We start from the raw sequence: 15,292 nt of genomic DNA on the forward strand, positions 1-15,292 counted from the left end.
TAAGTTTTGCATGGGCACAGCCAGACACAGCACTTTCACGTGGCACTCGGGAACATGCAGTAGCTGCCCCTTCCACTCTGTGAGGTTTAGTTTGCACTAAATTTATTTACAGATGGGCTGTTTGGGAAAGCTGTTACATTCTTGCAAAATCTGATGATGAAGTCAGGAATTCCAGAAATATATTTGGTGCTTGATTCTTGTGGTGCTGCCAGCTGGAAGCCAGGGGACGTACCAGGCATGCAGGCATCCTGGCTGTGAAGACGCTCGTCCTGGTCGGTGCAACAAGTGCAAACGTACCGCTTAGGTTTCCTCTTTCTTTCATGAGTTATTCTAGGAACTGGATATGTTTTGTAGAGCTGTGTGGCACTGAACCATCTAGGCTCAAGCATGTTATTGATATGTAGAAGGGGATGCAAGCGTTATTCCTGGGATGTTCCACAGCAGTGTATTGGCGCGACATCTTTTCAAGGCTGCAGGTGTGAGAAGTGGAGGAGAACAGAAATGTTTGTAGAGATTGCAAGGGTGGTGGTGTTGATGTTGTTTATCTGGCACGGGGGAGTGGGTTTTTGCTAGCAATGCCCATCTTGTAAGAAACAGTCCTTCCTCTGCAGAGTTCACACTCTGAACAGACAAAAGAGGCTCAAAGGCCGGGTTTGCAGGTTGGGAACAGAGGAGAGGAGAGCTGAAGTGCTCGGTGTCCAGAATGGTGCAGGACCCAGCTTGACATGAATCGAAGCTGAGGTTGCTCACTGTCTCTGGAATTCAGGCCTTAGGTAGTGTCCCAAAGTCGTGCAGGTACGGATGTTGATAATCAGCCACACGAGTGCCGGTCTCCGGCCTGCCAGCCCAGCGATGCCTTCCAGTGCAGCTTGGCTAGGAAGGGACAGAAAACATGGAAGTCCTGATCTGCATTTGGATGGAGCATGTGTTTGTAAATTAGAAAGCTTCCTGGCAGAAAACTTCATGCCTTGTTGCTATTCTTCACTCACCTCTGTGTGCAAGTTGAGGTGGGTTGTGCCTTGCTCTAACTCATTTCTGTTTTACTTGTTTCTCCCATTCAACTGTCACCTACTCTTCTAATAGCATGTGAAGTTATTACCACCAGGTAGGGAATAGCATTCACAGCAGACTACACTCTGAGCAACTATTCAAATACTGTTATTCTGTAACTAAAATGTCTTATACTGTAACTTGCACTTTAAACAGCATGTATATGCCCCCCCCCCCCCCAGTGTTACAATGATGAAGAAGGGGGAAAAATAGCATTTAGTGTCACATAGTCACAACAATGGTGTATGTTTATAAATACCACTGAAGAGCTCCTCTTATCTCCAAACAAAACATTCCTAAATGCTGACAGGGTGAAACAATAAATACTCTTTTCCACCTGTTTAAAACTATATATAAGTGCTGATCTGCTAGCATCAGCAGGGATTGAGCACGGATTACGTTGCTCATCTCCACTCACATCAGCATGCTGAAGTCTAGCATCAGAGTATTTTATGAATTCTGAGATACTTATATAGTTCAGGATCTTGCAGTACACTCCTAATTACATAAAATATACTGTGGTCCTGAAATGGAAAACTATACAGAGCCCTGTCATAGCAGATTCCCATCAGAATTGTTACTTGCATGCACACAGGTGTCGATAAATCAGTCACCACATATGATATCAGAAAAAACTTTTATACAAGTTTTTAATAAAAAAATTCAACAAAAAATATATATATATAATCAGGCATTTTATGCAATGCATACATTCTTTGTATCTGCAGGTACAGATAAATAACAGAAGGCAAAAACAAGTATTTTGCTTATCTTTGGCCAATAATCAATAATCACCCCCGAAGAGATATTATAGGGTCAAAGAATAATAAACTGGGTCTGTAAACTTGTCTCTCTTTACAGACATAGTATCAGGCAACAATACAGTAGTTAGATTTTAGAAATGTAAGGATGTATTTCTTTAACACTGCCCAATACTGAAATTTAACCTTTTTTTTTTTTTTGATACAAAACTTAAGGCCTTTTTTAGCTGACACACAGGCAACATTCTTGGATTCACGTTACATATAATCTATCCCTTACCTCGGCCTACTTCCCTTCACCATACATTGCTCTAAAAAGCTAAGCTGTACCTTTTCATGAAATAAACTAACATGAATTTGCATCTCTGTATCAGTTTCCTGAATCCCAACCAATGTACATACATACAGAGCAGTTAAGCTTCCTTAAGTCAATATTTTTTCTAACTCAGTGTCCCAGAATAGCTATCCTTCCACTTTACAGCACAGATGCATCTGATGGCCCTACAAAAGCAATATATACATGATACACGTTAAAAATCACAAAAGCCATTTTTAAAGGTACATTGATAACACATAGCAGCTTATGTCTATGTATGTACATGTTTTCACAGTTGTGTATCTTAGAAAATTGAGAACATCAGGAATACTTCTACTGTGTTTTCTATAAATATTAAAAACTTGTCAGACACTTTGACAAAATAGTACTTAGGTTATCCATTTAAATAGCTATTGAAAACCTGTAGAGTTTTAAGCTTAAAGGCTGTAAAGTTTGAGGATTCTTTGAAGTGTTTAACCAGTTTCAGCAGCTGGGCCACCTGCCATTTTTTTTTCTTTTTTCCCTTGTATTTAAATCTGGTAACAAAGGAACTCCACCACTTTTGATGGGATAGGCAAGTTCTTGACTAGGCTGGTGGGCATCACTCTTCGAATTGCCATACGACACAGGTGTTGGAGACTGGAAACTTGTTTTGGAGTTGCCCAGAAATACACACTTCCATCCTGTGTCCTGCCGAAACAAAAAGAAAACAGAATTACTCCACCTGAATGATTTCAATTTACTATAAGGTCTCACATACATTTGTTAGTTAGGGGGAATATGCTCTGAACTGCCTGTTGCTTAATTCTAGCTGATCCCAGACTAATTTACACTAGAAGCCAGTTCTTCTAGTAAGCTATAGCAGCACAGTAGCAACTTGTTAGAGTCATTATGGTACCATATGGTACTGATTGTCTATGCAACATCCTCCAACAGCTATTTGGTGTACCACCTAAAGCAGAATAACTTCCTTTGATTATCTAATGGGTTCTTCCAATTCATATGTTTGTGGGTCTGTATGCTTATTTTATTTATTCTCAAAGATAAGAAAGGAGTTTATCAGCTTCTAGATTTTACTGCTATTCCAGGAATGTTTAAACAAATAGTACCAGAGATTAAACAAATTCAAAAGCATCAAGTTGCAAGTCACAATTAAGATTTTTACAGCTTTTAGACAACTTTTTCAAGGTTTGTATTGTATTAACATTTTAGGGAAAAAGTTTAAATGTATACTTGCCCTGCAGCTAGAACACTGCCATCAGTAGAAAAGGTACAGCAGAGCCCATTGTTCAAAGGTGCAACTTGTACGGGGTAATCTTCATCAATTCTCCAGAACCTCACCATTCTGAAAAGGGAAGAATTAAGTGGTAAGTTATCAGAGTAGCCATATAATTCTGCAAGTTATTGCACAGCATTAGAGGAAAATGTGCTCTGAAGCAGAATTCAGGGAATTTAATAAAGCCTTTAATATGCATACACGACATTTCAAATTTGGCCTGAAATGCTGTAACTTCATTCCTAATATATACCTTGATCTGCACATCTTCAACAATTCTCGTTGTGTCAACTGAAGTAAAAGGTTGCCTTCAACAGCAGGAAGCAATAATTTGAACTACAGATTTAGATAGCTGATCTTTTAATAAGTGACACATATGCTAAGCAATCTTAACAATGCTTGTTTTAATTAAAAATAAACAAACAAACAAATCCTAAAACCTCCTTTAGATAGTTTAACACCCACACTGTCATCTTAGGAAACCATTCTTCACCTTCTAAAATACAGTTCTTCAAAATAGGATTTGCAATATTAGCAGAAGTTAAATACCAGATCAGAGTAATTTTCATTTTACTTTGCAATCTAAAACTATACAGAAGACTTAACTGCATCATTAGCTCCATTTATGTCTTTCACTGTTTACAAACCCTATTTTTTGTTTTCAGTCATTTGTTACACACCTAAGTTATTCAGATCAGCCACCTTGTACACAACTCTTTGTCTGTGTTCAGAATGAACATTAGCACATACCAGACAACTCATCTACTTTTACTAAGCCCAGCAGGAGTAACTTCTTAGTTGCTGGGGGGGGGGGGCTGACTTAGTATTTAATTCTTCCCATATGACATCAACTTTTAAAGTAGTCTAGCAAATCTTTCCTCATACTTACTTATCATCAGCAAGACTTGCAATATGTAGTCCATCGTGACTAAAAGATACAGATCTGACCCATCGGTCATTTGCTCCTCCAGCAAATATTGGAGTAGGAGGGGGAAACAGATGCCTGGAGATAGACAGACACGTAACAGTGTAACGTTTAAGAACTGTGGAAGAGGTTTCCTTTAGCAGGACTAGCAAAGGTGAGGAAGAAAAAAATCGATTAAACATTTAACGGTAATCAGAAGTGGAGGTTGAACTACAGTATCTTTTGTAGTACTGAACACTTGAGCTTTATTGAAGATGCTTAAATTAATACACTTGAAAATACTAGTGCTTTAAATTATTTGTCAGATGACAGAAGAAAAACTTCCACTGTTCTGCCACTTTGGTATTTCCATCAGCCACTACTGCGATTTTTCCCAAATCTAGTTATCAGTTAATTACATAAACACATTAATTTTAAGTAGCTACCTTCATTCCAGGAGAAAAGGCTTCCAGATTTGACTACTTTACTTACCCAAATTCCATAAGAATAACTCCAATATGTGGATCCCAGACATAAACTCGAGTATCATAAGATGCAGTAGCCAGTAAAGCTCCATCAGGAGAAAACTCACAAGCTACAACATCATTGTGATGTCCTTCTAGTTTCCGTATCATGGAGTATTTATCCATATCCCAGAGAAAAACCTGCAATTAAAAAAGCTAATGTTATAGCTCTGCCCAGAGATACAATGATGCATTTACATTTCTTTTTAAAGTATAGCTGCTAGTCTTATTTAGGATAATATTAAAATCAGGCATTATGAATTACTACAATTAAGAAATATGCTCAGTGTCATACTTGGATTAAAATCAAGTTTTTTAAAAATAATTAAAGCAGACATGCAAGTTCTAACTCAAGTTTGTTAAATGTTATTAACAAAATAAGCCAAAATGTAAGATAAAGGCAACACAATTTAAGCATGTAGCTTACTGAAATTGGTGTATTACAAAACTATTTTATTAAAATATGCAGAAATAAATAGGGTTAACCGCTACAGTCCCCTCTTTTCAGTAACTACCAAAATTTTAAGAAATATACAGACAGAAAATGTAAGGTTAACATATTGTTACTCCAGTGGCATCCCTTTAAGATCACTTGTTTACAATTGGCTTGGATCACCAACGTCAGCCTAGGAAGAGAAACAGATACTGCAAGCAAAGAGAATTTTCACAGCCAAAAGTTATGTCTTTGGCAAAACAACAGGGAAGTATAACCACATTATTAGAAAGTATTTATGCATTTTAAATCAAGTCAACAATAAAAAGTGCATTAATATTAAAATTTACCCAGCTTATTGCATATTATATTATAAAAATTGATAAAAGATAATAGTATTTTGGAATTTTACATGTAGTTGTACAGTATATGTAATGAAAATGAAGACTGCAGAATAATGTAACAGGAAAGAGCTATGTACTGCAGCATGATTTTACAGAAAATGCAAGTTTTTGGCATAAAATACTATGTCCCTAACAGAGCTCATTAGTAGGGTCCTTGATTTATCCCCAACTCAGTTTTACTGTACGGATTAAGTACTGACATCTTGGGCAAATATATATGTTTGACTAAAGCAAACAGAGCCTTAGTGCCTCACATACTTCCTAAAACTGAACTGTTTTATAATAAGTTATAAACATGTTGATCAATTTCGCCAGGAAGACCCCAACATTCCATAAAGCTGGAAACTACGTTTTAGGAGTCACTGTGTTTCACTGCTGTGAAAATTAAAAAAATAATAATAATAAAAGAAAGAAAGAAAGCAGAAAGTGGACATCAACCAGCACCTGCGTACGTACAGTACACCTTGCAGTCGAATGCAAGGTTACTTCATCCTATGGTAAAGTTCGCCCCCAGCCTGGTAGCCAGAGATGCCACTCTTTCTGCCCAGCTAACACCATTGTGCTCCTGTGTGAGTGGTGCCAGCTTAACCTCAATCACACCAATATTGCTGCCACCACCTGTGACAGGGAAAGCAAGAAGCTTATGGAAAACACAAAGCCTAAAGATATCAATGTATACATCCACATCTGCTCTACTTAAAGAAAAAACAAAACCCAGATCTCAACTATTCTCTATCAAATCTGCACTGATAACTTACTCTAATGTATAAAATGCATTTGAACAGTCATCCTTACAAAGTAGTATTCAAAGTTCACATTAATTGTGTTTTTACTCAGCACCACTAGACTTTGTTAAACTACAAAAAAAAAAAGTAACTAGACTGAATTCCCTATTCTACTATATACCGACTCTTCAGTGCTAAGAAAAGCAGCTTACTGTATATGTGCTTTACCTGCACTGCTTTCAGTTCTCTAGCAGGGCATTAGAATACAGATGAAAACAAAACCAGTATGCTGTTCTTCATTCTAGATCTTTAGACACAAGAGTGCCTTTTGTATTGGAGAACATGTAGGAACATTTTTGTTCAGCAGGAGATACCATGACTGGCTCAGACTTTGAAAAGTCCTTTTCATTGAGCAGGAAATAGAAAGGATAAAATCAATAGCAAAATAGTTTTATACATTAATCTAAGTATCTTTTAACACTAGAAGCTTTAGTCATCTTTGTTTTTATACTGTATACATGTGCAGAACTACTTCAAGGAATGCTTAAAGTTTCTTCAACTAAAAGCAGTGCAAGTTCAATTCATAAATCAGTGTCTCTGCACCATGTGCTAGTTTTATTTCATGCACTTTTACATCATCATAAAACATTAGAAGTTCATGACACCGAGCACAAGCTTAATGTTACTTAGATTTAAAATGATTATGCACACAATTCAGTAGATTTAATGAACAAGAAACTCTGACACATACTGCTTTACTAGCTCCAACAGAACAGAGAATGGAAGAGTCTGGAGAGAATGCACAACCATATACCCAGTTCTGGTGTCCTCTTAGTACTTTCATCATATTTCCTAAAAAGAAAGACATTTCTGTAAGAATTGGTTAAAGATTCCCAATCCAATATGAACAGCTTTTCCAGTTAGTTTTTCCTTCATGAAATTTCATACTCTTTTCCAAATGACATCTTGCAGTGTTATTCTACACTCAAATAAAAAGTTATCTGTCATGCAGTCTCCAAATCCTAAGCCCCTGTTCAGAAAGGTCAGTTCATACGCTCTTAACCCACTGCCAAGATGTACTTTTAGGGCACATATAGAGAAAGTATTTCAAGGGAATGTGTGGAGCAAGTGACTAAAAAAAGGAAGTTAGTTTTTAAAGAAATGTAGACCCAGCTGAATTTACAGCAATTACTGGAGGAGTGTATGTTCATATTTCTCCTAGGTATTACAACAGATAAACTTCTTAAATGCATACCATCATCTTTCAGGTCCCACACTCTCAGTGTTTTGTCTCTTGATGCAGACACTAAAATCAGGCTGCCATCTGGAGCAAAGGTTAAATCTCTAACAACTTCTGTATGGTCCATCAGGTTAAGGAGGAGTTTTCCTGTTATGTGAAAACATCACAGTTTAAAATGAAAGATTATAGAGTAGCCTTTTATTCCAATTAAATCCCTTATGGAAAAACTGAAGTCCAAAAGAAATCACAAGAAATTTTGAACACAGGCAGAAGAATATATAACTACAGCAAATATTCTTTGTAGAAATCCTTCATACAGTAAAATGCATGTATATCTTTTTAGACTCTTCTGCACTGAAGAGCAATTTCCTTTAAAGGTAGTAACTTTTTGCACAAATCTATATACTAGGACCAGATGCCTGACAAATGAGGCAAGACCTGTCTTTTGATACACATCTGCATGCTGAGCTTAAATTTATAGGATATAATAACAGATTACTCAGTAGTCATTAGTTTCATTTTTAAAAGCTGAAAAGCTTTCTCCTAAATGTGTTACCAGCTAACTTACGAGATTCCCTGGTTTCAGATTCAGTCCCTTATCACTTGAACAATATTTACGTTTAAAAAAATAAAAGGTTCTCATCAATGTAATTTCTTCATCATACTCGAGAACTGAAAGCAACTTCCCATTTTGAAAGTTTCCTTTATTTGAAAGTATCTTAAAACTACGATCCAGCAGAACGTTTTAGAGTGAGCAGCTGGTGCACCAGAAGTCAATCACATACTTAAGCATTTTGCAGCAACAAGGCTTTATCATCTATCGAGTATATCTCAAAAGTATGACCTGAGCCTGTTGCTTCTTCAAACAGTATTTGAACACTTCTAGTTGCAGGAGTTCATGCTATTTTTAGATTATTTAACTTGCATTCAAGTTCAATTCCCAATTAAAATTCTGTAAGCAATTTATTCTATGCATTAATGATGTTACTACTACAGAAAGTGACACTGAAATGCAAACTTCGCTTCGCACACTCTACCTGTATATACATCCCATATCTTGATGCGCCCATTGTTCAAGCCTGTTGCAAGTAGAAGCTGGTCTTGCCCAAATTTGAAACGATGCCATTCTATATTCACACAGCGGCTCTGCTTTTCAGGCACTGAAGACCCAAAAGCAAGGCTCCAGACGATATCACCACAGTCTATTATATGTTCACAAGGCTTATTTTTCTGACCACTATCGCTGTTCTGTCTCGAAAGTCTTGTACTGACTGAATTTGCCACATTCTTTGTGCCATGCAACAAACTGTAAAACAAACAAAAAATAGTATAAAGCGTATCTTTTAATATAAAAATAAGTAGTAGTATATCATGTAACATTCAGAATAAACTAGAACAAAAAGGTCTTTGTTAAGATGTAAAAAAAATATATGGGTTGGCATGAGATACATTTTGAAGGCCCATAATGAAGCATTTTTACATTCAAATTATAAAAGCAGTTTTCTCACAACTGTCAGAAGAATTATTAACCCCTGGAACCTTCCTACATAATATAATGGTAAGTTTCTTGTATGTTTTTACCTTTGTAGGGAGCATTAACTTAACCTACTTTGACAAACAACATTTTGGAAGCATTTACAGAGAAAATGAATTACAAAATATTCTAAGACTTTGCTCTAAATGAGCAAGAGGTTCCCTGAAATTCACCTACATGCATAAAAACTGGGAAGAGATGCTGAAGCCAGCACAGGAAAACTAACTAAATTACCACCACGAAGAGAAAGAAAGCAGATTTGCTGTAAGGGGCAACGTAACTATCTAGCTACAAAGATGGAACCGTAGGTTACTAACCTCATTAAGCTGTAATCTACGAGTGAAAATAAGGTGTGTCTTTTGGAATTTAGCTGGTATTCTAAAAAGAATAGTAAGGAAACAGCTTTCCTTTTAGATAAATTCCTAGAAGTTAACACCAAGTTCTTCGTTCTGATAAGAAATTATAAAGTCCAAATCTGGTTTAGTCTTTAAGTTTCCTTTTCATTCTATCTTCCTCTTATTTTAGAACACCTGAATTAATAAATCACTCCTCCGTAGCATTTGTGATCCAGTTGTTGCCCTTGCTGGCCACAGAATCCTCCAAGACGGGAAGAAGAGACGATAGCTCATACTTTAGATTAAGGAATTAAATAATGCTAGTTTTTCCCAAAGACATCAAAGCCAAAAAAAAAACACATGAATTTTAATCTACTATCTCCTACTTTGAAATTCCTAAATTTTTCAGGTTAATTAAAAGCTGTATGGTTTTATCTTACAAGTTATTAAGGCACTGAGACCAGGGAACCAGCTTCACTATGCGATGCCCTTGTGACCAAGCAAAGTATGAGCCATCAGGAGCAAATGCAACAGTCCAGTTTTCACGTCCGCACTTCTTGTCAAAAGGAGAAGTTGGGGCTAAGAGTTCTCCTACAGTACGTGACCGAGCTATAAAGAAAACAAAGAGGAAATTCCATTAAAAAATATTAAACTCAGCGTATTTTAAAATATTACAAAGGAACTGGGCAGTATGTTACTTAAATATTTTGCTTTTATTTCCTGTGAAACTGACGGGAGGGGGGCAGTGTCTTACTGCCGCTATGTAACCCATGAAAACAGTAAGCCGCAGCTGCAAAAGAGATTAAGTCACTAAAGAGAAACAGCTTAGTGTTAAAATTTCCTTGTTGTCATGTAAGTAATGTCACATCTTGATGCCAGAAGCACAACTGAAATCAATCAAGAACTTACTGAGAACGGCTGTTATTGAAATTATTCTAACTGCAGCTCTGGAGAGAGCAGCGGAGTTGCGCTCCAGCTGCACCTCACACTCGAGAGTGCAGTGACTAAGCCGCCTAGGAGTGGCTTTTTTTCTTAACTTTTAAACGCTTAAAGAAAAATGCAAATAGATTTGCATGCTTTAGTATCCGGCCCCTCCCTCAGAAAAAATACTTGAAGCAACAATCATAGGAAGCAAGTTAACCCTGCGCGATCAGATCGGGTTGGTCTTCCCCTGCTTTATAACGTGACTGCACACAGAGCAGCCTCCCTCTGCAGCTCAGGCGGGGGGCACAGGCCTAAGGAGCCCCTACCCGTGCTTTTCACGACGCTCGCCCTCCGGCCGGCAGCGCAGGAACACGCCGTACACGGCCACTCGGGGCAGACCCGCGGGCAACGTCGGCTTATTGCAGCCGGCCGCGCTGCGCGGCGGGGCAGGGGCAGGGGCAGGGGCAGGGGCAGGCCCCCCACTCCACCCCACCCCACCCCGCCGGCGGCGAGCGCCGTGCGGGGCCCCGCGGCCGCCATGGCAGCCCCCGCGCCCCCCTCGGCGCGTTTTCGCCGCGCAGCACGTGCGCGTTTGCGAGCTGGGGCAGAGAGGGCGGCGAGCTGTGAAGGGAACAGCGTTACATGACCGCTGCTCGGCGAGACCTGGCCCGCGCCACGGCAGCCAGCCTCCCGCCGCCCCCCCCGCCCCCCGGGCGCCGCGGCCGCCCCTCACCGATGAGCTTCTCGTTGACATTCAGGGGAAAGCTGGCCATCTACGGAGCCGCCCCTGGGACCGGCTCGGGCACGGAGCGGGACCTGCGGCACGAGCGGGCGCAACGGAGCGAGAGCGACCGCCGCTCGCCGGAGACGCAGGGACTGGGACAAAATGGCCGCCGCGGCGCGGGGTGTAGCGTGGGGGCGGGGGGGAGGCGGCGGCGGCCTCGCCCCGCGCCCGGGAGGCGGGAGGCGGCGGCGGTCCGCCCGCCGCTCCGCTCCCCTCCCCTCGCCTCGCCCCCGCGGTTGGCCGGCGGCCTCCGGGCGAGGGGGGTGCGGCGGGGAGCCGCCCCGCAGGCCCCGTGCTCCGCTGTCCGCAACGGGGCTGGCGGCCCGCGCGGCGTTCCCTGAGGCGCCGCTGCCGCCACGTTTCCGCGCCGCCCTCGGAAGCGGAGCGGCAATTCCCGGCTTAAACTTAAACTGCGTGCTTCGCGGTGCGCTGCTTTAATCCCTGTCGTACTGTTGAGGTTTCTAAGTCCGGCCTTTCCCTGGCGCGGCCGAGGGCTCCCCGCGGGAGCGGGGCCTGTCCCCCCTGCAGAAAGCACTGCACCTTCCCGCCGAGGATTAAAACGTGCAGTCTGACAACAGCCCGTCTTGTAAAACCCCCTCCCGGACTTGCTTAAAATATAGCCTGTTCCTGCTCTAAGTAAAACCGTGATGTAGCTGTGGCTGGGGGGAAATGGTACCCGGCGGTGCCGTAGCAAGACCGGGCTGCTGTGCCATCGTGGCGAGGTCTGCAGTCGTAGCCTGTTCTGGCAACGCCTTTCAGTCCCATCTGTGCCAAAAGATGAGTCACGTTTTAACTGTACTAAGGAGCTAAATTTGTTGTATCTGAATCCCCCAAAACATGAGCATTCGCAATATAGATGAGAATGGTGGTGACTCCCCCAGCGTTGCAGGCAGGAGGCTTCTCACGGCTGCCGTCACGGGGCTGTAACGCGGCCGTGGTCATAAACCGCATAGTTCCCGGGTAGGATAAGGAGTGTTCTGCCGTGGCATTAACATTCCTGCCGTGGGGAGCGAGACAGATACCGTCTCCATTATCTGCTAGCCGGGTTGTGACATCCTCCGTGTCTGGTGGTCATGGGACTGCACGGCAACACGTGAGACAGAAAGTGCGCTTAAGCTTACGGGACTGTTGTGGAATGGAGGCGTGCTGTGCACTTGGTTTGGGTTTTCCCTAACCAGAGGCTAGAAAACTCCATTCTCCTGATGTTTTTTCATATTACTGTATCGTATAGTGTCTAAATCCAAGATCTGGTTTATGGTAAAGTTTTGAATTTTCTGTTGAAGTTATTGAGGTTGTCCGTAAACTACTCGGGGAGAAAGAGACCCTGAGGCTGCCTCACTCACTGCGTGATTCTGAATTAACATCTATACATTCTCCTTTCTATTTCCCTTCCTTTTCCTCTTTTTTTCCTCCTTTTGCATATCTGAATTCTACCCTTGTTCTGACACTAGATTACTCCTTCCTTGCCCTTTTTACTTCCAGAAAGCAGATGATAGGATAATTAGCTGCAGACATTAGGGAATAACTATGATTTTATTCCAAAGCAGTAGTTATACTGAAATAGTTGTAAGGATTCTATTCTAAGCTGCTATTCTGCAGTAGCAATATCCAGAAATTGCTCTTATGTAAGCAAGGCCAATGAAGCATTATTAAAATCGTGGGGTAGGGCAATGTCAAAGCAAGCAGCAGGAAGGAGGTTTGAGTATCTGGTGGTCCAAGCACTACCATGACTCAGTTAAAGTGTTTATCAAATCTGGTTTGTATAACACTCGCTTAACACATCTTAGCACCAAGTCGTCACAGTACTTTCTAGCAGCATGATCCTGTTCCCGCTCTATCAGTTCTCTCTTGGCTGCTGACAGAAAAGCCCAAAACAGCTGTCTTCAACTAACCCCTCAACAACTTCTAACAAGGGAGACTTGTAGCCAGTGAATATTGTGAAATGCTGCTTTGGAGTTACTCATAAGTTGTGAATGTTTGAACCAGGCCGTCTCATAGCTGAGGTGACTCACTGCGTAAGATTTCTCCTGCAGGCCTGAGCTCTACATGCAGCCGGAATAAGGCTCTGTTCTGTTTGCTTATCTTGAGGGGCTGCTATATCGAGGACAAGAGAACAGACAAGTTGCACAGTTTTATACTGTGTTACTGGCTTTCTTGATAGCTTTCTTAAAAGAAGTGAAGTATTTGGCAATTTATTATTTCTGTAAGTAATGCTTCAATGGTTGGTCTTTCTTCCTCAGTGTGCTTTCTGCTCGTTAATATAGTAGATTTGAGGGCCAGAAGAGATAATTAGATCTTTTAGTCTGGTCTTTGTATAACACAGGAATATAATGTCGTCTAATTTAATATGTCGTCAAACAGTGGGGAATTTTAGAAGTTATATTGTTGTTCAGCCTTTAAAACACTGGAGTCCAAATGCTGGTCTCTGAACTTGCCAGTCCACATTCTGTGGGTGAGGGACACAGTGGCAAAGTGTGATATGTAAATTCCCAGGCTTTTGCAGGCTCATTAGAAATTGGCTTCAGAGACTGTTCTAGAGACTTCACCAGCCCCTTCTCCCTGCGTGCCTCACTGCAATGGAAGTTGCCCCACATCTGAAGGACGTGTAGAAGAAGAGGAAAACTGGGTGCTGTCTGCAGGCTACCAACTGAACCATTCTGATCAGTAAGGATATCTTTTTAAAAAGCACTCAAAACCTGAGGAGATAAAGAATCCACACTTCCCTTCCTCTGAGCCCTTGTCATGTTTCTTTTCCTTGTAAGCAAACCAAACTGGACTATTTTTCAGATAATTTTTGTGCTTTCTGGTGAGGCGTAGTTATGGAATCAAGGGTGGCACCAGGCTGCATACCCCACGCAGTCACATGTTGCAAGGGCCTGCAAGGCTGCGCGAATGACTCAAGGCTGATTTATGTGTTTTCCATTATCTTCCCTTGTGGATGCAGCTGCCAAGTCTGCAGTGCTGTTCAGCTGGGAAGCTAATACACTCGTTGCCATCTTTTTCCATCAAGACATTACAGACTACAATAAGCTTTCATAAATGAAAGAGGACTTTTTTGTTGTCTGCCTGCTTTGAAAGTGTTTTCTAAGAACCAGGTTACGTGGCTTTTTCCTAGGCTGTTAAAGCACCAGGATCTGCTTATTTGACATTCTTGCATACTGATGTAGTGAATCTAGATGCACACATTGCATTTGTGTTTCCGTCTTTGAATTTTTTTTAATTGATGTGCTTCATGTATTTCTCTTAATCAGCCTTGCTGAATTCTTTTTGACTTAGTTATTAGAACAAACTAGGCAAGCCATCTGAAGTCTGGGTATATTGCAAATAGAGGACTGTGCTGCTTTCACAGAAATTGGTTTTCGTGCTGATTTTTCTTTGCATGCCTTTGTAATATTATCCAGACTTGGTAAGATGAGCCTAGGTGTTTTCTTTATGCATTTCCTATATTCTAGCTACTTGCAAGACTCTCAGCAGTGTGCTTACTGTGCTTGATTTCCATCGCTATGCCTTTCTGCCTGAAAGCTTCTACCACTGAAAGGCCACTCATTCGTGTTTCTGAATCCTATTTATAAGCCTATAGATTACCATCAATTTAGATCATGGTTTCCATCCAGAAACTGCAGATCCTCATTCAGTTTGCGCAAGCCATCCCAACAGGGTATTCTGTTCAGGGACCACCGAGGTTATCAGTTTCTGTTAGATGTCGCTGTTTGGATTGCATAAACAGGCCTCTGGAGTTAGATCAGCAGTGGTAGCTATGTCACATATATAGCAATGTACTAGAAGAACACGTGGGGCTTTGTCAGTCGCATGTCCCTCCTCTTTACCGTTTCCATTCTATCGAGTACTCGTGACAAATGATAGCTGGGGGAACAATTAAGGCCGATGACAGTAAGACCAAAGTAGCTGATCTGTGCAGTAGTGCGTGCATCTTGGTGGTTTGGTTATCATTAAAAAAATATGCTATTTCTGATCTACACTGTTAATATTTCACAAGCTCCTGTTTGTTTTGAGTAGTCTCCTTGGGATTGAGAAAGTTCAGCCTGAGTTTGTGGAGGCAAAAGAGAAGGTGAAAGGAAAGA

General features: G+C 41.1%; 2 protein-coding genes across 2 annotated transcripts in view; one reads left to right on the forward strand and one right to left on the reverse strand.

Moving 5' to 3' along the window:
• NF1 (neurofibromin 1) overlaps positions 1-15,292 on the forward strand; it is a 179,053-nt gene that overhangs the window by 31,421 nt on the left and 132,340 nt on the right. The gene's annotated exons all lie outside the window — the stretch shown is intronic.
• Positions 1,674-11,339, reverse strand: WSB1 (WD repeat and SOCS box containing 1). The gene is made up of 9 exons (XM_026106900.2): positions 11,160-11,339; positions 9,943-10,111; positions 8,671-8,939; positions 7,649-7,780; positions 7,145-7,245; positions 4,800-4,972; positions 4,293-4,406; positions 3,365-3,472; positions 1,674-2,817 (listed from the first exon to the last, which is right to left on the reverse strand). Exons 1-9 carry the CDS (start codon positions 11,197-11,199, stop codon positions 2,658-2,660), a joined length of 1,266 nt encoding a protein of 421 aa, XP_025962685.1. The 5' UTR covers positions 11,200-11,339; the 3' UTR covers positions 1,674-2,657.

This window comes from Dromaius novaehollandiae, chromosome 19, assembly GCF_036370855.1.
Source record: "Dromaius novaehollandiae isolate bDroNov1 chromosome 19, bDroNov1.hap1, whole genome shotgun sequence".
In the NCBI taxonomy this organism is placed as follows: domain Eukaryota; kingdom Metazoa; phylum Chordata; class Aves; order Casuariiformes; family Dromaiidae; genus Dromaius; species Dromaius novaehollandiae.